Here is a 21,497-nt window from a genome sequence, read left to right as displayed (position 1 = left end):
CTGGGGAGGTGGAGGAGCGAATGTGCCTCCCCCAGGTCACACCCAGATCTGGGATCTCAGGGCAGGATCTGAACCCAGGACCCTCCCAGATCTTTTTGGCTCTGACCCACCTGGGTTGGCACCTTCCCTCTACAGTTCGGGAGGGGTCTGGGGCTCGTGGTGCGAGCATGAGGCCAGTGGAATATGATCCCTCGCCCATAATCCCGGTGTGCCCCACACTCTCATCTGGGAGAGGGGTGACGCTGCTGAGATGGGCCTGTTGTGTCCAGAGATGAGAGGGGGACGCTGTCTGTGTGGGACAAACCGGTGTCAGGGATGGTGGCGGCAGGGCATTCAGCTCAGTGGAAGCAGGAGGAGAAGGGAATGGGGTTTGCCTTTGAACCTGCATGGGCAGTCACTGAGGAGGCAGTGCTGGTGTGAGTTTCTCAGCTCAGCCCCAGCCCTGTCCCCACCCTCAGGAGGCAGCACAGGAGTGGGGAGGTGGATCATCGAGAGAACGAGGCCAAACACAATCCCGTGCCCAGCGGGTCCCGTGTGGCTCTGACTGTGGCCTCTCCCGTCCCTGTGACAGGCTCATGGGGGCTAACGTCCCCCCAGCACTGCCCCACACGCACCCGTCTCATAGTAATCGTAGACTTTCACCAGTGCCGGCTTCAGGCTCTGCACGAGGAAGTCCTGTTCCACCGCGAAGGAGAAGCTCTGAGTCACATTGCTCACCTGGGGTCAGGGGGAAACAGACGAGACTCAGGAGGACGCTCTGAGCCACCTCATCCTCTCCTTCCCCATCTCCCCTCCGTGTTCCCCCATTGCTCCCCCCCATGATCCTGCAGGTGCAGCATCTGCCCCCCTTGGCTGCAGGGCCTGGCAAGGATCAGGCCCTAGGGGAGGAGGGAGAAGCCCTGCCCTCCCCTGCCCGGGTACGAGCCGCTCTCCGCGGTACCCGTAGGCTCTGTATGTTGGGGGAGCAGGAAGTGCTGAAGGGAAATACTGAGGAGCAGCAGCAGCTGGCGGGGGATACATGGGTTTGTCTTTCCTGGCCCAGGCCGGGGAGATTCCCTCCACTCAGTGCCTCTATCGCAGATACGATGGGGGTAACTCTCCTTGGCCCATCCCGGCCCCATCTGAGCACTCACCTGCTCCATGTAGAGCAGCACGTGGTTGGTGCTCAGTTCTGTGCGGTGGATGTGGTTATGTCCTTCCAGCTGCCAGTGGCCAAGGGAGAGAAGCAGGATGTTACTGAGCCCCACTTCAAACCACCCAGAGCGCTAAGCAATGGGATGCCGGTGCCTTAAAGGAAGGGGTGGAGTCTCTAGTGTGGCCCTACCCACCTAGTGCACTGAGGTGTGAAATGCCCCAGCCTGAGAGCATCTGAATTCCAAAACCTGACCCAGAGACCAGGCCGCCACCACCCACCACGCTGCCCACCATGTGGCACCCTGCCCGCGGCTGCCAGTGGCAGCAAGAAGACTGCGACCGTGGCAGCAAGCCAGGATGGATTGGGAGACAGCTCAGCACACAGAGGACTTAGAGGAACACTAGCCTGGACTCCCTAAACTCCGATACCCCCGGTAAGACTAAGGGCCCCAGCTGGCAACAATCAGACACTGTTTGATTGCAGACACATCCCTACCTCACTGGCACTTGGAGTCACCCTTGTCCATGCCAGAGCCCTCCCACAATGACTGGGTGCAGGGGGTGGTGTTAGGAGGTTCTTGCTTAGATGTGCTGGCAGCTGTATGGCTGGACCTGGGGCCAGCGTCCTGACCAGGCAGTCCATCCCCACGGGTGGGTGCACGGCTCTTTTAGTGAGTCAGCCCCACAGCGGGCAGGCCCCTATGGGGCTACCTGCCACCGTGGATCATCCGGTTTGGCAAAGAGTGTGGGGGGTGTCGCAGTGTGTGTGTGGGGGTGTTATGTGGGGAAGGTGGGAGGAATATATCCTCAGTGCTTACGGTGGTTGTTCAAGGAGTGGTGCATTTGGGGCTTGTTTTGAGACTCATTTGGGCTTGTCGTTTTGAAATATCTGGCAACCCTAAGTCACCCTGTGGGACTGGGCCTCTATCAAGTGCAGCATCAGCTCAGTGTCTGACCCGTCCCCTGAGGGGAGGGTTGTGGCTGTGGGCACTGCCTTCCCTGTTCTCACAGGCTTCATTAATCTGGTGAGATCTCACCTCAGGGCCCCTGAACGGGCACCTCCCACTATCTGGGTCTCACTGAGAAGATGCACGGCCTGGCGTGGGCTCAGGAGTTGCAGTGTGTGTGGGGTGGGTGCTAAAGCTGTGGGACCAGAGAGGGGCACAGGGAGGTGGAGGCTCCTCACTCTCTCTCCCAAGCACCCCATGAGCCCATCCTGACTTCCCCTTACAGGAATGCTGCCCCTTCCAAGGGAGACTGTGAGGTGCCTCCAACCGGGCCTGCTCACCCTGTGCATAACAATTCATCAGGGAGTCACTGAGTGGGAGCTCAGGGGGATGGGACGGGACGGGGAAGGAGTGGGGAATCAGGGGAGGGTCAGAAAGAAAAGATGGGATCAAAGAGACGGGAGACAAGGAGGGTCTTAATGCTGGAGAAGGGACAAGGGAGGGGCCAGACTGCAAATGAGGGGTTGGGGTTTGGAGCTAACCTGGGGCTAGCTACCCCTCAAGTGGATTTGGAGTCAAGGGACCCTGAATGGCCACTGCGTGAGGTTGGGGTTGTGGGGAGCTGGATTCCGCTGGGGTGTGGGGCAGATACCCCTGGGGAGCTGCCGCCCATACACAGAAGGGCCATTACCTTCCTCACTGATGTCTTCACAGGGATGAATCCTGACAGCATCGTAACGTCAACGATGACCATGTTGGAGACGGGGCGTTTCCCTGTGTAACTGGGAGACCAAGCGGGAAACGAAACAAGGTTTCATGCATCTCAGCACAGAGCTGATGCACCTCAACCCTGACCTGCAGCATCTCCCACCCTCAGTGGTCCCCTGTCCTGCCACTAGCTTTCACTGCTGCCCTGCAGCCCCTGCTATTCCAGTCCTGGGCTCCCCACACAGCCCTGCCAATGCCCCTCAGTCCTGCCCTGGAGCAGTGTAAGTTTGCTGAAAGTCCCTCAAGCACAGGGCTTCCCATCCAATAAGGGGTTTAGTTAAAATATGCCCATCATTGGTGGGGGCAGGAGGAGGGAGCAACTGAAATTGGGATTTAAATAACTTGATTTTTTTAAAATATAATTGATTTATATGTGATTCAGGTTTTGAAAATCAGTGTAAAGGTTTGTGCAATTAAAACTTTAGATTACAGTGTGTGCTGAACTAACTTATAAAACCGGTGTTTCTAAATGCTACTACTGCTCGAGGATCCTATTAGAAGTTTACAAAACTTCTGAACACAAAAACCAAAATATTGGAAGTGAAGGTGCTGTTTCTGCAAACTTTTTAGCAGGTACCTAGTTCCAGTCACATGAACAGAGGCACAGGTGAGGAAACTGGAGCACATGTGAGAAGTGTTTGCAGCATCAGGGGCTAAAATTGTATTATTATTAAAAACATCGGTTTTATTGGGATAAAATTTCTGTCAGTTCAGATCCAAACTGGTTTAGTGTTAGCACTGGGACGTTCTTTCCATACACTAGCAAAGCAATTGTGAGCTTTTTTATATACACACTGCTAAGCCCATATTTTGGCAGCTAAGGGTGAGTTTTATAAAAGCACCGAAGTGATCTAGGAGCACGAGTCTGATTGAACTCAGACTGCAAATCCTGCTGAAGGAGAATGGTCAAGTCAAAGCATTCAGCTCCTGTGACTGGGGGTAGTTCGCTCTGTGGGAGGGTGGTGGTGTTTGCAGATAGAGGACGGGCTACTGGCCGGGCAGTTTTGTGTCTGAGTTTGTGTTTCTCTCACACAAAGGATGTTACTGAAGCTCTCAGAGTAATAAGCACAAAACAATCACGGGGAGGTGGGGGGGGCAGAAGAGCTGATAACACAGAAATACAAAATCTGATTGACATTGAAAAGACCAATTGCAGTTAAGAAAATACCACGATTTAATGTAAAGATCCATTTTTTAATTTTTAGAAAAATAATTATTTATATCTACTTTTCTGGGGTCTCCCCTCACTCCTGGGCCCTCTTGGAGTGATGTGTCCCCAGCCCTAAGGCTGCTACAGAAGGCTTGGCCCTGTGATGGGGAGTTACCTGATGTTTATGGAGATGTCAAAGGTCCTCTGGGCCCTGGGGCTGTCACATGTCTTGGGGACTGTGTGCACCTCCAGCGCGAATGGCGCCTCGCCTGGCTTGGGGAGCACGTTGTACCTCAGGCTGGTCTGAAAGAGAATACACATTTCTCTGTGTGTCTCCATCTGTCCATCTCCTTCCCTCCGCTCAGTTTCATTCTTTCCTTTCTCTCTGTCAACTCTCTCTCCTCCTCACACCTCTTTCCTATTTTCTCCTCCCCCATCTCTTCCTCTCTTTTCCTTCCCTCCTTACCCAGCCTACCCACCCTGCCATCTCCATGGGAATGAGATGGGCTCCCCTCAGCAGCATCCTCTCCCTCTCCCCCTGTCCCAGGGCCCTCACCTGCATGTAGACACATCCTTCTCCTGTCACCCCCGTGCTGTAGTCCCCTGGCACCTCTGGCAGTGCCACACGCTGGAGCAGCAGACGATTCGTATGATCCACCTGGAACTGGGACTGGAAGTTCCCTGTGGATTGCAGGGTCACTGTGGACACTCCTCCGCTCTTGGCATAGGTGGAGGCTCCGTATCGGGACAGTGCCTGGAGTGCCACCACTGTGTCCTGCCAGACAAGAGATGGGCCGAGGCACCCAAGGGGATAAATTAGCCATTTCCATGGGCCTGGAGTCCCCATCCCGACAGCAACTCCAACACACCAATGCCCTGCTCAGGTGGAGAAGAGAGACAGAAAGGTCGGCTTTTCCCATTTCCACCCATTCTCTCCCCATCACCAGCACACACCATGCTCCCTATTCCCTTGGGCTCAGATCCTCCAAGGTATTTAGGCACCTCTCTCCCATTGAAAGCAGCCAGGTGTCTAAATACCTTTGGGAACTCTGGGGATCTGGTATCTCTGACACTCCACTGAAAGGAGCTGGGGGAAGATACCATCCACCCTCCCATGAAGACACCCTGCCCGAAGGGGCAGCTCAGGACAGACAGACCAAGTGAAATGGGAGCTGCCTGTGGCTCAGAGAGGACCATGGCGAGGCAGCCAGGAGGCTCAGTAATGGAGTATGAGAAAGTCTTTCAGCCCTGTGGGTATCAAGCCAACCAGGGATATGGTGGAACATGGAGCCAATGATTGGTCCTGTCTAGAGAGGTCACTCCCGGAGGTCCCAGCCTCCAAGCACCAGCATGGCCTGCACCTACTCAAAGGGGGAGGTGGCACCTCCTGTTTGGTTGTCACTCAGGATGGTGCTTCCCCCTGGGTGTGTCTGGAAGTGACTGGCTGCTGCTGCTTCTCTGGGGAGACTTCAACTCCTGAGCTGAATTGGCCTGGCTGGATAAGGTCAGTGCTGGGGGATGGCACTGCACTCATGGGTGCTCAGTGCGAATCTTCTGCCCTACGTACACAGGAGTATCAGTTGTCTAGTCTCTCGCCTCATTAGCCCGCTGGAGCCTGTGGGGATTGGATGTCACTATGCTCCATGCTGTGACTATCCCATGATCTAAACTGTACAGTGAGGGGACTGCCCCCTCCCCAGGGCAGCCTCCCCCATCCACCAGGTTGCTTGTCTGTCTCCTGCCCTCTCCTGTCTGCCTGTCCCTCCTGCCCTGGGTGTCTGAGGCTGGGGATGGGAACAGCTCACCTGGGTGGAGGAGAAGCCCCCGTTGGGATTCTGCTGCTTGCTGATCCACTTTGCAATTTGAGCTGCTAATGACAGGTCGTCTTGGGATGGCGCCGGCTGAGTGGTGAGGTAAGCGAGGAGCACGTAGGACGTCATCTCCACCTCGGCGGAAGGAGCACGGGGGTGAAAGAAGGGGAGATGGGCTTTCGGCTCCTTCCCGGGCCTCTGCCAGTGACTGGAGCCATCTGCCGTGGGAGAAGGGAGAGGGTGGGCAGGAGAGAAGGAAATACAGATGCTTAGTACATGCCATTTCTAAGGGGGTTATTGACCTTCTGCTGCTGCAGGTGGGAGAACAGACCCCCCCGTCCTCATTTGGCATATTGACATGAGACGTGAAAGGATTAAATAATCCCTCACTTGCTGGTCTAGTGGATTTATACAAACCTTGTGGTACGAACTCTCAGCAACTAATCAGGCTGCCACCTCTGTGCCTACATCCCCTTTATCTTATGAAGGCACATCCCAGGAATGGACAGTAGCAGCCTTTATTGGGCTCTTTGATCCAAAAAGTGTGAGGTCGCTAAATGGCCCCAGGCGCTCAAGGCCGAAGGGTTACAGCAGTGACGGTCACACCCCACTCCAGCAGGGTGAAGAGCCCATAAGTCCTTTTCTTACCAGCACAGTCCCAGTTCTTCCTGGGATTTCCTGGGACACCAGGACCTTAATTTGGGCCCCTCCGGAATGATCTGTTTTTTCATTTTATCAGTCCAAACATCAGGCTTCTCCTCTTTGTTTGTCTGTTGCTATAGGGAGCAGACGTCACTCTGTGCTGACCAGGGGCCATCACTCCCATGGAACGAGTGTTCAGAGTGAGGAGCAGTGCTTGGAGTGAGGAATGGAGCAGAGCCAGCGAAGACACCGGCAGAGCTGTGCTATTGCTCAGTGGGAATGGTACCATTTGGTCAGGTTTCACGATATGCTCACTCACAGCACTGAGGTGTGGGGGGGGTGGGACCCCCATATACACCCGTGTCAATGCAAAGTCAGGCACCGGCAGCACCGGCCCCAGCTCTCATTTTTAAAAAGTTCCCTTTGTCTTTATATGAATATTTCAGCACCTTAAAAAAAGCAACAATCAAACCATCCCCACAGGAACCAGCCCTAGGGAAAGGGGACCCGGCCCCAACTCTCTCCTCCCTGGTTATGACCCCTACGTCTGGGGAGCTGTAAGGCATCTCCCAGTGTCCTAAAATGTGCCCCCTTGATGCTTCTCTCCATGTAATGCCCCTTGGACCAAACCATCCTCTGCCTCACCTGCTGCCCCCTGAGCTGCTCTTGGTGCTGGCCCACCCCTGGGCTGCTGTAGCCACCAGAGCCTGGGGCGGGGGGGAGGGAAGCTAGATGTCACTGAGCTGCTTCCTCCCCCTGCAACAGGCTGCCTCCTCAAAATGGGCGACAGTCCTGGGGAGGGGGGTGGGGGGGACAGGAATCCTCCTGAGGCAAAGGCGGAGAGGAGGGTAGCGACGGTCTGGACCCAAAGGAGCAAGGAGAGGGAGAGGGAAGGAGAAACCAGGGGAGAAGGAAAGAAAAACCTTGGGTGAGAGATCCTAGGGAGGAGGGCAGGAAAGGGAGGGAGAGAACCTGCACACATGGTTGGGGAGGAGGGGAGAGACACTCAAGAAGGGTGGAAGGGAGAGAAGACGCCTCTAAGACCTGGACAACACACAGATTTTGTGCCACTACAACTATTTTGGTTAGGGCTGTAACTTTTCTACTGGTACCTCTAGTCTGGGCACAGACTGAGCTCTACCCTGACATCTGGTGGTGAACTGTGGAAAAGGACTTCAGGGGCAGGGGTGACATCTTCTTGAGTGACGGATGGAGAGTTTTCATCGGCCTAGCCAAACTTACCTGGGGGGTCTTTTGCTCATGGTTTGTGTTATGAATCCTGTTTGTGGTATTTCCCCAACATCATGCCGCATTGTTTCCCTCCTTTATTAAAAGGCTTTTGCTTCATTCAGACTCTGTGTTTGCCAGAGGGGAAGTATTGCCTCTTAAGGTGCCCAGGGGGGTGGTATGCAGGGCCGGATTAACTTTTTGTGGGCCCGGCACCAAACATATTTGTGGGCTCCCCTGGGGAATGATTATAAAAGGGGCTGGGGGCAAAAGCACAGTGGGGCAGGAGCTAGAGTTGGTCCCTGGAGCAAGGGAGGGGCCAGGAGTAAACTGCAAGTGCAGCAGGGCTGGGGAGGGGGTAAACAGGATCCCCCCTTGCCCCTGCCCACATAGAGCGGGTACCTACCTGGTTCTAGCCCAGTCTCTTTGTCTCTCTCTGCACTGAGCTGCCCCTCCTCCCACAGCAGCAGGACAGGTTCTCTTCCAGCCCTCTGGGGTGGGTGTTGGGAGTGGGAGGAGCAGAGGCTAATGTGGTTACTCCTATAACTGGACTTTTAGTTTCCAGTCAGCACTGTTAACCGGACACTCAGGTCCCATTTTCTACTGGAGTTTCCAGTCTGAAACTGGATACCTGGCAACAGGGCTGCCAGAAAAACCGGGGGGGCGGGACAAGCAATCATTTTTAAAAGTGAGAGGGCTAAAGCTTAAGGGGGGGGGCAAGTGGTGAGTGGGCTAGGGAGTGGAGAGGAGCTAGTGGGCAGGGCCATGTCTGCTGTACTACCCAGGTAGGTTGGAGACTGTGGGGATCAACTGACACAGTATCCCCAGCCCAGGTGACGTGACAGCTAGTGGTGGATTTAGAGTTAGTGGGGCCCCCTGGCCCTGTGCTCAGCTTAATTTTTGGGGCTCCTCCTTGGGATCCAGCCAAAAAAAAAGAACATTCTCTCTTATCACCCCCCCAATCCCCATTTTTCATTCTTTTTTTCTTCATCCTCCTCCTATAAGTAATAGCAAGTAAATGAAAATAAAGTGCGGTACCTTGATTGTCCTTGTAGTCTAACATTTTTCCACAGACCACTTGAAAATTGCGGAGAGTCTCGATGGACCACTTAACAATCTTTTCAAATATTATAAAAAAACGTTGGGGTGCGGGGTCTGGCCAGGAGCTAGGATGAGGGAGGGGGCTCAGGGTTGGGGCAGGTGTTTGGGGTGTGGAGCGCTTACCTGGGGCAGCTCCTGTTTGGTGCTCAGGATGAGGGGGGGATGGGGGGGGTGCAGGAGTCAGGGCGTGTGTGCGGAGGTTGCGTGACTCAGGGCAGGGGGCTGGGGGCGTATGAGGGGGGTGCAGAGGTCAGGGCAGGGGGCTGGGTGTGTGTGAGGGGGATGCAGGAGTCAGGGCAGGGGGCTGGGGAGGTGTGGGGGGTGCAAGGTCAGGGCAGGGGGCTGGGGGGCATGAGGGGGGTGCAGGGGTCAGGGTGAGCAGAGGGCTGTGGGTGTGCTCATGTGGGGGGCTGGAGGGGGTATGCCCCGATTCCAACCCCTTCCCCAAGGCCCCGCCCCCTCTGAGCATGCTGAGGCTCCACTCTTCCCCCTCCCTCCTGCCTGCAAACAGCTGATCGGTGGCAGGGAGATGGGGAGGGGAGGGAATGTAGCACGCTGGGGGAAGAGGCGGGGGAGGAGCTTGGCTGCCGGCAGAGCCGGCCCTGCTGCAGCAGGGGCCCCAACAGCTGGCAGCATCAAGCTTCTGCCCCCAGAGGAGAGAGCAGGGGCTCTGAGAAGAGCGGGCCGGGGCCCCTTTGGACCATGGGCCCGGCGCCATGGTAAATCCGGTACTGGTGGTATGTAATTGTCCCAGGTCACTGGGTGGGGGCTCGAGCGGGTTTTGCATTGTGTTATTGAAAAGGAATCCCTAGATTCTGAAGCCAGCCCTTGTTGCTGCCAACTCTGATGGGCAGAAGGGTTACACATATACTGATCGAATCATAGAAGATTAAGGTTGGAAGAGACCTCAGGAGGTCATCTAGTCCAACCCCCTGCTCAAAGCAGGGTAGATCTCTACGGGAACAGTTCTACCAGTATTACCACCTTTACACTACTATAACTCTGTCTACAGTGCGGGAGTCGCACCACTTTAACTATACCAGTACAGATACAGCAGTATGACTTGTGTGTAGCCAAGGCCTGAAGGTCCATCTACCTTGGGGAAATGCTCTGTGTTAGAAAAGAAAATGCATTAAGCAGCACGCTGGTAAACAATTCTTGGCACCTAGCATAAACAGGGATGGCTGGGCTTATAAATTCATTTGCTGTTTGTAAATTTAGGCTATGGGGTGCCCTCAGGTGAGCTACAGGCAGCTAATGTGATTGGGTTGGCCATGACCAGCTGCTGTTTTTCACCCCACCTGATCCTATCTAGACAAGGTGCTGAGTTGTCTTTAGCAGTGTGTCAGTTAATGCATTTTCTAACACAGTGAGTTTCCTCACCTGCATGAGGCCAATGAGTGTGGGGCTGGGGAAGGGGAAAATTGTGGGGGAGGCTCTGTGTTTGTGGGGGCTAGGGCAGGGGACAGAGAACCCAGGTGTCTGTTGTGACGGGAAGGGAACTTGGAGTGTGCGTGTGCTGGGACCCTGCATAACAGGGTGTGTGTGTGTGTGTGAATGGCTTTCGGGTGGGGGAGAAGGAGCCTATGTGTGTGAGTGGGTCCTGGGGCAACCTTGCACGTGCTTGTGCATTAGCTTGTGCCTGGGGCAGGCTTCAGTGTGTGTGTGGGGAGAGAGAGATTTGTGGGGTGCAAGGAAGCAGGACAGTATGCCTTTGATTTTGTGGGCAGGGAAGAAAGGAGTATGTGAGAGATTTGGAGACTTGGGGAAGAAGAAAGAGAGCATGAGGAAAAGAAAGGAGAGATCAGTTATTTCACAGTATACAAAAGGGGAAAACAGACTGAAACAAACAGAGGAAAAGCTAATAAGCTCTGGAGTAGAGGAAGGGGGCAAAAGAAGGGAAGGCAGGGACAAGGGAAAGGCAGGGACAAACGCAAGGGAGACAAATGCAAAGGGAATGTTGACATTTTACCTAATAGGTAGGTTGGACACTGAAGGATACAATCAATGACCCAGTTTGAAAGGGCAGGGATACAACATGCTGTGAGGTCAGAAATGTGCCAGGGGCCGGCTCTGGCTGCCTGGGCTGCCTCTCTCTCAATCTTGCTTCTTCATGTCAAATAACATTCTCCCGCCTGGTCCTGGTCCCTCCTAACTTTCCTCTGCTGTGGTTTCCCCTCTGAGCACCTGTATATGATTCTCAATACATGGCCACTATCCAAGTGGGAGATGTAGGGCCAGTGGGCTGGGATGCAGGAGAAGGGCCAGTCAGGAACTCTCACCCTCCTTCACAGCTTCCTTGTCAAGCGAGTCCAGCAGTGCCCTGCGCTTCTCCTCCTTCCCCGCCAGGGCGAAGGCGTAGGCCAGTAGTGCCCTAGTGTACACGTGGTTTCCTCCCTGCTCTGCAGCCGTCTCCAGACAGAACAGAGCATTACGGACCACAGAGTGCTGTGTGGGGAGAGAGACATGGGCTGAGAGAGGGAGGGGAGAGGTCGCCCACTGCAATCCCACAGTGCAACATTCCCTTTAGCAGAGACTGTCTGGCAGCACTTTTGAACCAAGGGCCCAATGATGGGAAGCCCGCCTGGCTTTTACACAGTCAGCACATTCTCCACAGCCACAGCTGTTCCTGCTACTTGCTACCTTGTCCCACGTGCTGAGTGAACATTTCCCACAAGCACAGCGAAAGCTACGCAGCAACATTTCCCCACAAGGCAGTGCTGCTGAAAGCGGCACAGAGGGCACTGGGATGCCTACCCACAACGCACCACACTTTTGCCAATCTGGCCCGATACTAGTTGAACACAATGCGCTGGCACAACTGGCCCAGTGTCAACTCACTGCACCAATATAGTCTTTTCGGTTGCTCGCTGATGATAAAACTTTTGCCAGTGCGATTTCTGGGTGTGGAGCAGACCTAACTGACAGAGAACAGAAATCAGCCCTTGATGGGGACCCATTTGGCTGGTGCCAACTGCCAAGGGGTTAAGTATTATTTACCCAAGTGTTAAATATCTGTAAAACTCTAAGCTGTAGACTTGTAAGAGAGGATCAAGCAAGCGCCACCTCAAAAGTTTTTAAATAAAGATCAAATAAAAGGATTAGAGATGAGACAGAACCAGCGCCCTGGACTGGAAGGGAAGCTGCAGGGAAATTCCAGTTCCAGATTTGGATCTCAATTTAAAGTCTTTTCTGACTGGATTTCCCCCTTTTTTAAAGGCTTCTCTCTCGGGATGGGAGGCTGCTGACTGGGGGGGTCCCCAGCTCTGTCTGTGGCTTGAGGGGTTACAAGTACGTACAGTGATGGGCAGAGGAATCTCCAGCAGCGCGATGGTGATGTAGGCAGAGAGCGTGACCTCATCGTCCACCCCGCCCTGCAGGGAACCACAGAGAGAGACATTAACCCCGAAACCCCGCCCACTGGCCCCTCCTCCCAGGAGCGTTCTACATCCCTGTTCTTCCCACACTATGGTAGCTTCCAAGTATCTGCCCCTCTTCTCCCTTCCCCTACCCATGGTCACTCCACGTACAGTATGGTTCTCCCCCGCTCTTGCCTCCCTTGGTAGATCCCATCTGCCCCATTTCCAAGCCCCCTGCCCCAGCCCCATGTGCTGCAGTGGCTGAGCTGTTCCCATGCACAGTTGCAGGCTTTCTCCATGTCACTGGAGTCCTGTATGGGTCCCATGAGGCCCATGGGAAGCCAGCTGGGCAGATACGTCACCTTTATGGCATTGTTCAGGAGCGTCCCGGAGCTGCGGAAGCAGCCGTTTTCCTTCTGCTTGCCAGCAAGCCAGGCCAGGGCGTCCTGGATGTGCTTCTCCTCGATGAAGATGTGAGAGCGGGCCTGCGCGAAGGACTTGAGGACGAAGGCCGTCAGCCTGCGACAGAGAGCGGGCAGCAGTGAGAGCTCCCTCCCATGCCCTGTGCTCGCTGGAGGGGACGGGGTCCTGGGGCATCGCCAGCCTGAGGGGAAGCAGCAGGGGCCGGAGAACTCGTGGCCATGGGCCAGGGAACCATTATCTCATTCAGCCACCTACTGACATGCAGCAGAGCCTGGGGGCAAAACCCAGCAGTTGTCTGACAGGGCACAGCAAAACTGCCCATTTTAGGACAGGAAGTGAGCCAGCTTCCTGCATTGGTTTCAAACAGACGGAGCACAGTTTAGGGGGTAGAAGGTGGTTGTCCAGAACCCTTGGGAGAACAGTCCTCAGAATCTTCAGTGACCAGGAATGGCCAGGACACTGGCTCTGCACTTTCTTATTATAAAAACAGCATCACAGCACCCCCTAGCATCAGACTGGGGTCAGCAATGAGGGGAAGAATGTCCCTTACTGAGCCACCCACCCCGCTCCCTGCAGCACAGCGCCCCCTAGCACCACACTGGGGCAATGGAGTCAGTAGCAGCAGAGGGAAGAGCAACCCCTACAGAGCTGCCCACTGCCACTCCCTGCAGAACTGTTTGTTCACCCAGCAAGGCATACACTAAGCATTGAGGGGCTGTGATGGCTCCACCCTGAGTTACCAGCCACCTCATTATCCTGAGGGCAGTGGTGGCTAAATTTTCCATCGGAGGGTCAAACACATAATTTCAGAAAGAAAAAGTATCCACAATCAGGACTTCTGGGTGGATTCTCTGCCCTGTTCTGACCCCTGCACCCTGCTCAGGTAACACAAAGGGAACTGAAACTACCAGCAAGTCACCCAGCAGGGGAATCTTTGGCCGGCACTTTTACATCATCCTCCATACAACCCCTGGTACAGAGAGTGAGTGGCTGGAGTGTGCTGTGTTCTGGACACACCGAGCTGATATATGGTCCTCAGGGGACTGTGACCACCTGGAGCAAGTTAGAACAGCCCCCAGACTGCTCTAACCTGAGCTGAGCAGGGAATCAGGGGGCTGTAAATGGTTATTAATCCAAAATCGCAGGCCTCTAGCATATGAACTAAAGGAGATCTCCCTTCCCTACCACCTCTCATAGTTGCCTTATCCCACATCATCAGCTCTAGAGCTCCTCCCCTCTCCTCTGCCCCTTCATGATCAGCACCTGTTAACAATGGGCAAGCTCCAGGTTATAACAAGAGAAGGGAAAGAATTCAGCAGCACTGAAATCTTACCAGGTGTTCCTTGATTGCCTATAACGTGGCCCAAAAGTGCTGTAGGAGCCGTCCCGGTGTTTGTACTTCAGCTGTGTCTGGTAACCTGAAAGGGAGAATGAAGTTGGGTTTTACTGCAATAAAGTCCAGCTGTAGACATCAGCCAAGAAAAGAGAATCCTCAGCCCTGTCTACACACAAACATCCTGCTTTAATTGTACCAGTAGCATTAAAATGCTGCGAATCCCCCAGTGTGGATGTAGTTAGTATAGTATAAAAGTGCTAATACCAGTACAGCTTGTTCCCAGATGGGAAAGGGGTAGAACTGCATCCACACTAGGGGTTGAACTGATTAAATTATTTTGGTAAAATATCACCTTTTAACTGAAATAGTTACACTGGTACAAAGCTAGGTTTAGATCAAGCCTTAGACGCAGAAGCAGGTCCGATGTAGAGTACACAAGCCAGGCAGGCCTCCCATTCCTAAAAACAGCCTCAGTGTCTCAGCAGAGAGGCCTGGGTCTTCTGTTAGGCGTTAAAAGAAAGTACAGGCAACAGGGTTATGATGTGCATCTACTAGCCACCTATACCAGGTTCAAGGATCCCTTTGCAGCACCTAAAATAAATGGGAAGGCTGTCTCTGAAAGATTGCTAACCCTCATTAAAAACAGGGTGGAGCAGAAATGGAGAATGAGGAATAATCAAAGGTGTGACCCAAACTGGGGCTGTTCTGAAAAGTGACTCTGTGGAAAAGGCCACTTGTCACTCAGCAGCTCTGCCCCGTGTGTGTTCAGAGTCATGGCTACTGGCTTTACTGGCAAAGGTCATGTCCACATTAGGAATAAAGGAGCATTACCAACATTGCTAGCTAACACGTGTTTCAATTCTAACACAGACAAGGCACTTGTAGTTTCACACATGTTAGCTGGCTGAGTTAACCTTAGCGAGGACTCTAGAGTTTACCGTGATCAACTAACATGTATTAAAACTACAAGTCAGCTAAATGTGTTACAAATAGACACATCTCCCCTAGTGAAAACAAGGCTTAAACCCAGGTTTAGCTCCATTTACTGCTGCCTGACCTGCAGACCCAACCCAGCTCTTCTTCTCAGCCTTGCATGTCATCAGCAGAAATGCACCCAGTGCAGTGCAGCACCCAGGCTGTGTCATTCATCCACATGGACCCATCTTCTCGCATCGAGCACTTCCAGAGAGTAGAGTTTCTACGTTCCTAGATGTCACCCTAGATCTAAGCATGCTACTGTGCTATGGCACCCCCTATTGGGAAGTGATCTATTGTAACACCAACCATTAATGAAGTAACTACTCGGAGTAGCTCCTGGGAAAGGGAACCTCTGACCGCTGGTGCAGGGTTGAGGGGGAGGGAGTGTCAGAGGCCCTGGTTCAAAGGTGAATGATGTGTGGTCAGTTGTGACGGTGCTGCCAATACACTGGTGGCTAGGAAGGCCTATAGGCCATCTGGGGAGCTGAGTCTAATTTGCTGGGGTAAGAGTGAATTCCCTCAGTCCATCCATCCTTCCCACTTGGAGCATTATCTGAGTAAGGCAGACACAAAAAGCTCCCAGCACAAGCTTGGAAGGGAGCAAGTGAAGAAACAAAAGCCCCGTCCCTCCTCACCGCTGACTAAGTATCCGATGGCCTTGGATTTGGTCTCCTCGCTAAGCTGCCCCGTCTTATTCAGATAGTCCAGGATGTAGATGTTGGGGGCAAACAGGACCATGTTCTGCTCCCCGCAGCCAAAGGGCATCTGGAGGAGCTGCTGCAAGTTCTGCATGGCTGTGCCCAGGATATCTCCTGGGGATGGAGACACAGGGAGTCAGTGTGGCCCAGAGTCGGCCTGCGGAGGCAGAGTGCACTGCAGAGCAAGGATGCTAGTGTGAGGCATCCATAACAGGCTTGTGAGATCACAGGCAATAAGAAGGAAAGAGAGAGACACACACAACACAGAGAAAGGAGGAGACAGAGAAATATGCTCTGAGAGAGAAGGGACACATGAAAGGCAAAGTGAAGGGCGTGCTGCTGGAAGGACAGATGGGAGCACTAGGCTGGACGAATAGCTAGAGTCCTGGGCCCAGAGTCAGAGGTGGGGGGAAGGAGAGAGAAAAAGGGGTGAAGTGCTAGATAGAGACTACAGCAGTGGGTAGCTGGGGGATAAAGGGAGGGGCTGTGACGGGTGCACAACGGGGTGAGGAGTAGAACGGGTGGAAAGACCAGTACCCCATCAGGCACGGGGAAGGGACGGCAGCAGCATGCACAGCCAGGCTCTTCGAACTGCCTCACTTACCCAGCACTGAGAAATAGGCTCTGGCCGAGCCCTGCACCACGTTCTCTGGGAGCTTCAGGGACATTGGCTGCGGCGCTGTCTTTCCTGGGGAAAAGTGACATAGATGGGATTGTAGTAAAATCCCCCCGTGTATAACAGTGACCAGGCCCCAGCACAGGAGCTAGGACTCTGCTGCTGTCTTTCCCCTGGCACTGCACAGGGGCTCCCTGCCTTTAGCAGCTCCATTCCTCCATCGCTTTATAGTGAACCCCCCACCCATCCCCAACTCCCCTCTCAGGAGTGGATCCCCTCACCCGCCATCCCAGCCCTTCACATGGAGCGAGGTGCCACCACCTGGTGAGACAAGGGAACTGCAGTCTCCAGCTCTTTCCCTGGCACCTTCCAGTTTGTAATTTCACACCATGGAATCAGAGAGTGAGAGAAGGGGAAAGCCCCATTAAATCCCATCTAGCCCATCCCCCCAGGACCGGGCAGGAACGTTCCCTAAGATCTATGCTTCCAGCCCTTCCCGTGGGGGCCATTCCAGCCCTTCAGTGTTAGGAAACGTTTGCTTGTTATCCAGCTGGAGGTGTCCCACTTTCTCAGTTCCATATTACTGCTTCTAGTTAGCTCTTCCCCTCGGACATCCGGGGTTTCCACCCTTCCCTTTGCAGAGGCAGGTCAGGTGTGTGGGGCTCTTACCTGCTGCACAGAGCAGGAAGTTGTAGGTCGTTTCCTTCTCAAGCCCTTCAGGCTTTGGGTTGGGGAGGAAAAGGGAAGGGGAAGGAAAATGAGAAAGGTGAGAACCTGCAGAGACACTGAGCACCTGGTGGCAAAAACATCTGGCATGGGGTGATGGGGAGAGATGGGGAGAAGGGAAAACGCTGGGGGAAAGAAAGAAAGAGCAGGGCATGAATAAGAGAAAGAGGGAGACTTGCAAATTCTCATGTAATAATAATTCTCATGAAGCCAGCAGATAATAGTTGGAAATTGGTACTAACAAGTTATTGCCTCCTCACTCCCCAGGGGAGGATATTGCAGTGTTCTACCAGGGGTGATTAGTTGCTGCTAGAACACCGTAAAACGTGGACTTTCCTTGTTACGCAGACAGAACTTGCAGCTTTACACCATGTGCTGGTGCTGATAATATGCTGTGATGCTAATGAAGGGATGTAGGGGCTCGATCCTGCCAAGTGTTTAACTTTAAGGCTGTCTGAGGTCAATGGGACAAGTCATGTGCCTAAAGTAAAGCAAGCTTTGCTGGGTCAGGGCCAAAGCGCTCAGTGCCCTGAAATGACATATTGTAGTGACTGCAGGGCCACCTAGAAATTCACCATTACACACTGTGGCCAATTAGTCCTGTAGGGCTACAGTAGGGATAGAACTCAGCTCCTCCTGCTCTAAAGGCCCAGACCCCCCATGGCTTGAGCTAAAGAAGAAGCCCTGTTATTTATTGAGATGACCAAAACAATTTTGACTAAAACTCAGGAACTAAATGTTGTTAAAAAAGTGGGTTTAGTCAAAATAATTTTTGTTTTTGGAACACACCCCTCCCCCACAAATTTTTATTCTGAGAATAGTCAGTTTCCCCCCTTTTTATAACTGTATTCCAACTTTTGCCAGGTGGAAAACTGTAGCCAAGTGTGAAAAGGGGCTTTCCCTCACTTTCTCACACTTTTAAAAAACCTTTACCTCTCTTTCTTCAGTCGGAAAAGGTAAAAAGTTTTTAAAAGTGTGTGTGTATGGCAGGGGGAAGGGGGGAGAATCCAAAAGTTGACCCCCTCCCCCTTCTTTAAAATAACAGGGCAAGACCAGTACACCCCCTACATCCCATAAAATTGCCACTAGGCTCCTATTATTTTAAGCCCAATTTTCACCTCCTTCATAATTCTGAGAAAAATCATCTCTGTTTCCAGAACTGTCAGATCAGCCAAAGAGGAAGTTGGAAATTTCCACTAAGGTGACGGAAGCAAAGTGAATATTCTTCAGCTGAAGAGGTTTATAAATCACTTATTTTGAATTTTTTTGCGAAGTGTTTCACAGTTCTTTGGGTCCCTATATATTGAAAAGGGAGCCAAGTTATAATTCAAATGTCACTTGGCACATAGGATAACGTTAAAGCAAAAGCCAAAACAGATTGACTGTAACAGGACAAAACCATAGAAATGTAGGGCTAGAAGGGACCTTGAGCGGTCATGTAATCCATCACCCTCAGAACATGGCAGAGCCACGTACACCTAGATTACCCTGGACAGCTGTTTGTCCAAACTATTCTTAAACGTGCAATAATGGGTAATCCGCAGCCTTCCCAGGTAACCTGGGCCAGTGTTTACCTACCCTTACAGTTAGAAAGTTATTCCTGGTATCACACCTAAATCTCTCTTGCTGCAATCTGAGCCAATTACTTCTTGTTTTACCCTTGGTGGACATGGAGAACAATTGATCACCATTCTCTTTATAGCACATATTTGAAGACTGTTATCTTGTTCTTCCCTCAGCTCTCTCTTCTCTAGACTAAACATGCACAATTCTTTCAACCTTTCCTCATACGTCAGGTTTGCTAAACCTCTTATCATTTTTGTTGCTCTCCTTTGGACTCTCCTTTGGTTTCTGTCCCAAAAGATATGACTGTGAGAAACTTATCACCTTTGCTTATTATTTCAGTCACACGGTGTAACAAGATACCAGTATTTTGCTGCAAGAAATTATGCAGTATTACAGTTTATATTGGCTTATATAGTGACTTATCACTGCTTCCCTTTACAGCATTAGAGAACGTGTTATTGCTGAGATCATATTAAGTCATTATGGCTTCCCTATAAAACCAAGAAGACCTGCAGCATTATATCAGTTGTCACTACACAGCAGTAAGTTATCATGGCTTCTCTTCAGCACAGGGACTAAACAGCCCACATACCTCCACTAACAGCTGTTTGATCACCGTGTCCTTCTGCCCTTTGTCCGGGGTCTCCACTACCTCGTTCCTGCAGGGCAGATCTGTCTTCAGGGCCTCAGCGCTCACTGAGAAATTCACATTACCTGAAACAAAGAAGAATAAGTTTCAGAGTAGCAGCCGTGTTAGTCTGTATCCGCAAAAAGAACAGGAGTACTTGTGGCACCTTAGAGACTAACAAATTTATTTGAACATAAGCTTTCGTGGGGCTAAAACCCACTTCATTGGATGCATGCAGTGGAAAATACAGTAGGAAGATATATATATATATACACACACACAGAGAACATGAAACAATGGGTGTTACCATACACACTATAACGAAAGTGTATTTTCCACTGCATGCATCCGATGAAGTGGGTTTTAGCCCCACGAAAGCTTATGTTCAAATAAATTTGTTAGTCTCTAAGGTGCCACAAGTACTCCTGTTCTTTTTAAAGAAGGATAGGTGTTCTGCCAGGCACTGCAGCTACAGAGGTGTCAGTGTCATTCGCTTGGTGTTCTGCTTTGATTACATGGAAACCTCTCTAAAGAGGGCAGAGCTCAAGTCACATGTAGGTTAGCACTTTAGCACAGCTCTGCAGCAGCCTTAGTTCCAACCCCTAGACTCCAATGGCTACATCGAATGGGGCTGGGCAAGATGGAGAGGAGGGGAGTGCAGGGTCAGTTCTTCAGATTCTGCCTCCCGGGCCCCTGCAGGGTTTCAGAGCCATCATCTTCCTTTTCCAGAAATTTCAGACCCAACCAGTCTGTCAATCCAGGTATTTATATGGCCCCCATCACAGTAGTCAGATGGGGAAACTGAGGCACAGGGACATTGTCTTGCCCAAGAGCTGGACACTGAGTCCAGGTTTCCTGAGTCCAGTCCAGTGCCTCAGCCATAAGGCCAGCCTTCCTCCTTTCACAGCAGATCACTCCCTTCCAGAGAGGTTGGAGTCACCAGAAATCTTATCCAGAAATGTCGGTGCCACTTGGTCTCTTTCACAGAGGTTTTGGAGCCATCCATTAGTTCCTGATCCTGAGATTTTGGAGTTGCCAGGTCCCTTACCCAGAGATTTTGGGGTCACAGCCCAAGACACTGTTTTCCGGCCATTCACACAGAGACAGTAAGATTCTTTTTCCTTCTTCACAGGGGTAGCCCGGAAGTCATCAGATGGAGCCAGTGAGATGCTGACCTGTCAATCATACAGAGAGGTGCCATCAGGCAGGGAGAGAGAGGGGTTCGAAGGGTTTGGGGGTAAGTGGAGATGGGACAGTGCAGGGGAGGAGATGGGGCAGGGAGTTTGGGGGCCACAGGGATTTGGTGGGGCAGGGATTGAGGTGGGGAAAGCTGAGGGGTACTGAGGTTTGGGGAGGTGCAGGAGACGGAGGAGGGGCAGAGAGTTGGGTGCATGGCTCTGAAGAAACAGGTGATTGCAGGGCCTGAGGGACCCGGGACCAGTTGTGGGAATAAAGACAAAGTGGTGACCCCAAATTTACCACCTTGGTATGAGTCTGAGAGCCCTCTGGTGTCTTGTTAGGGGAGGAGGGGAAGTGCTGGCAGTGAGGGGCGGGGGGCTATCTGGGAATAGCTGAGAGAGAACAGAATTGGGGACCATCAGTGAGCATAGCAAAGGGCAGGAAAGGGATGGGGAAGCGGATAAGAGGGGCCTTGGGGGCCCTTAATACTGTAAAGCAGGGGTCGGCAACCTTTCAGGAGTGGTGTGCCGAGTCTTCATTTATTCACTCTAATTTAAGGTTTCGCGTGCCGGTAATACATGTTAACGTTTTTAGAAGGTCTCTTTCTATAAGTCTATAATATATAACTAAACTATTGTATGTAAAGTAAACAAGGTTTTCAAAATGTTTAAGAAGCATCATTTAAAATTAAATTAAAATGCTGATCTTACGCTACCAGCCTGCTCAGCTCACTGCCAGCCTGGGGTTCTGTTCACCTAGGCCGGCAGAGGGCTGAGTAGGGCCTGCGGCCAGGACCCCAAACCTGGGGGTGGGTGTTTCAGGGGTCAGGGCAGATGGTTGGGGGAGGGGGTACAGGGCAGAAGGCTGGTGTGTGTGGGGGGTGTAGGGCAGAAGGCTGGGTGTGTGTTGGGGGTGGCGGGTTCAGGGCAGAGGGCTGGGGGGTGCAGGGCAGAAGGCTGGGTGTGTGTTGGGGTGTGTTGGGTTCAGGGCAGACGGATGGGGATGTGGGGGTGCAGGGCAGAAGGCTGAGTGTGTGTTGGGGTGTGGGGGGTTCAGAGCAGAGGGCTGGGTGTTGGGGGAGGTCAGGGCAGAGGGATGGGGCTGTGGGGGTGCAGGGCAGAAGGCTGGGTGTGTGTTGGGGTGGGGGGGTTTAGGGGTGGGGGTGCAGGGCAGAGGGCTGGAGGGTGTGTGGGGGGTGCAGGGCAGAA

At 52.6% G+C, this 21,497-nt stretch overlaps 1 protein-coding gene across 11 annotated transcripts in view; it reads right to left on the bottom strand.

Moving 5' to 3' along the window:
- A2M (alpha-2-macroglobulin) overlaps positions 1 to 21,497 on the bottom strand; it is a 93,753-nt gene that overhangs the window by 39,572 nt on the left and 32,684 nt on the right. Inside the window, exons 20-34 of one of the 11 annotated variants that reach the window (XM_034785882.1) lie at positions 20,159 to 20,285; positions 19,075 to 19,196; positions 16,860 to 16,911; positions 16,179 to 16,262; positions 15,512 to 15,688; positions 13,896 to 13,980; positions 12,502 to 12,658; positions 12,080 to 12,154; positions 11,063 to 11,228; positions 5,805 to 6,028; positions 4,556 to 4,774; positions 4,175 to 4,302; positions 2,773 to 2,863; positions 1,134 to 1,202; positions 568 to 717 (exon numbers count right to left, since the gene is read on the bottom strand). The exons of 7 other annotated variants lie outside the window; for them this stretch is intronic. In XM_034785882.1, coding sequence (XP_034641773.1) covers positions 583 to 717; positions 1,134 to 1,202; positions 2,773 to 2,863; positions 4,175 to 4,302; positions 4,556 to 4,774; positions 5,805 to 6,028; positions 11,063 to 11,228; positions 12,080 to 12,154; positions 12,502 to 12,658; positions 13,896 to 13,980; positions 15,512 to 15,688; positions 16,179 to 16,262; positions 16,860 to 16,911; positions 19,075 to 19,196; positions 20,159 to 20,285 — 1,911 coding nt within the window. In that variant the 3' untranslated portion in view covers positions 568 to 582. Of the gene's footprint in view, positions 1 to 567; positions 718 to 1,133; positions 1,203 to 2,772; positions 2,864 to 4,174; positions 4,303 to 4,555; positions 4,775 to 5,804; positions 6,029 to 11,062; positions 11,229 to 12,079; positions 12,155 to 12,501; positions 12,659 to 13,895; positions 13,981 to 15,511; positions 15,689 to 16,178; positions 16,263 to 16,859; positions 16,912 to 19,074; positions 19,197 to 20,158; positions 20,286 to 21,497 lie in introns of those variants that run through there. 3 more of the 11 variants (XM_034785865.1, XM_034785843.1, XM_034785833.1) reach the window with 3 other exon arrangements.

Source organism: Trachemys scripta, chromosome 1 (genome assembly GCF_013100865.1).
Source record: "Trachemys scripta elegans isolate TJP31775 chromosome 1, CAS_Tse_1.0, whole genome shotgun sequence".
NCBI lineage: Eukaryota > Metazoa > Chordata > Testudines > Emydidae > Trachemys > Trachemys scripta.
This window is presented reverse-complemented; position numbering and strand designations above follow the sequence as displayed.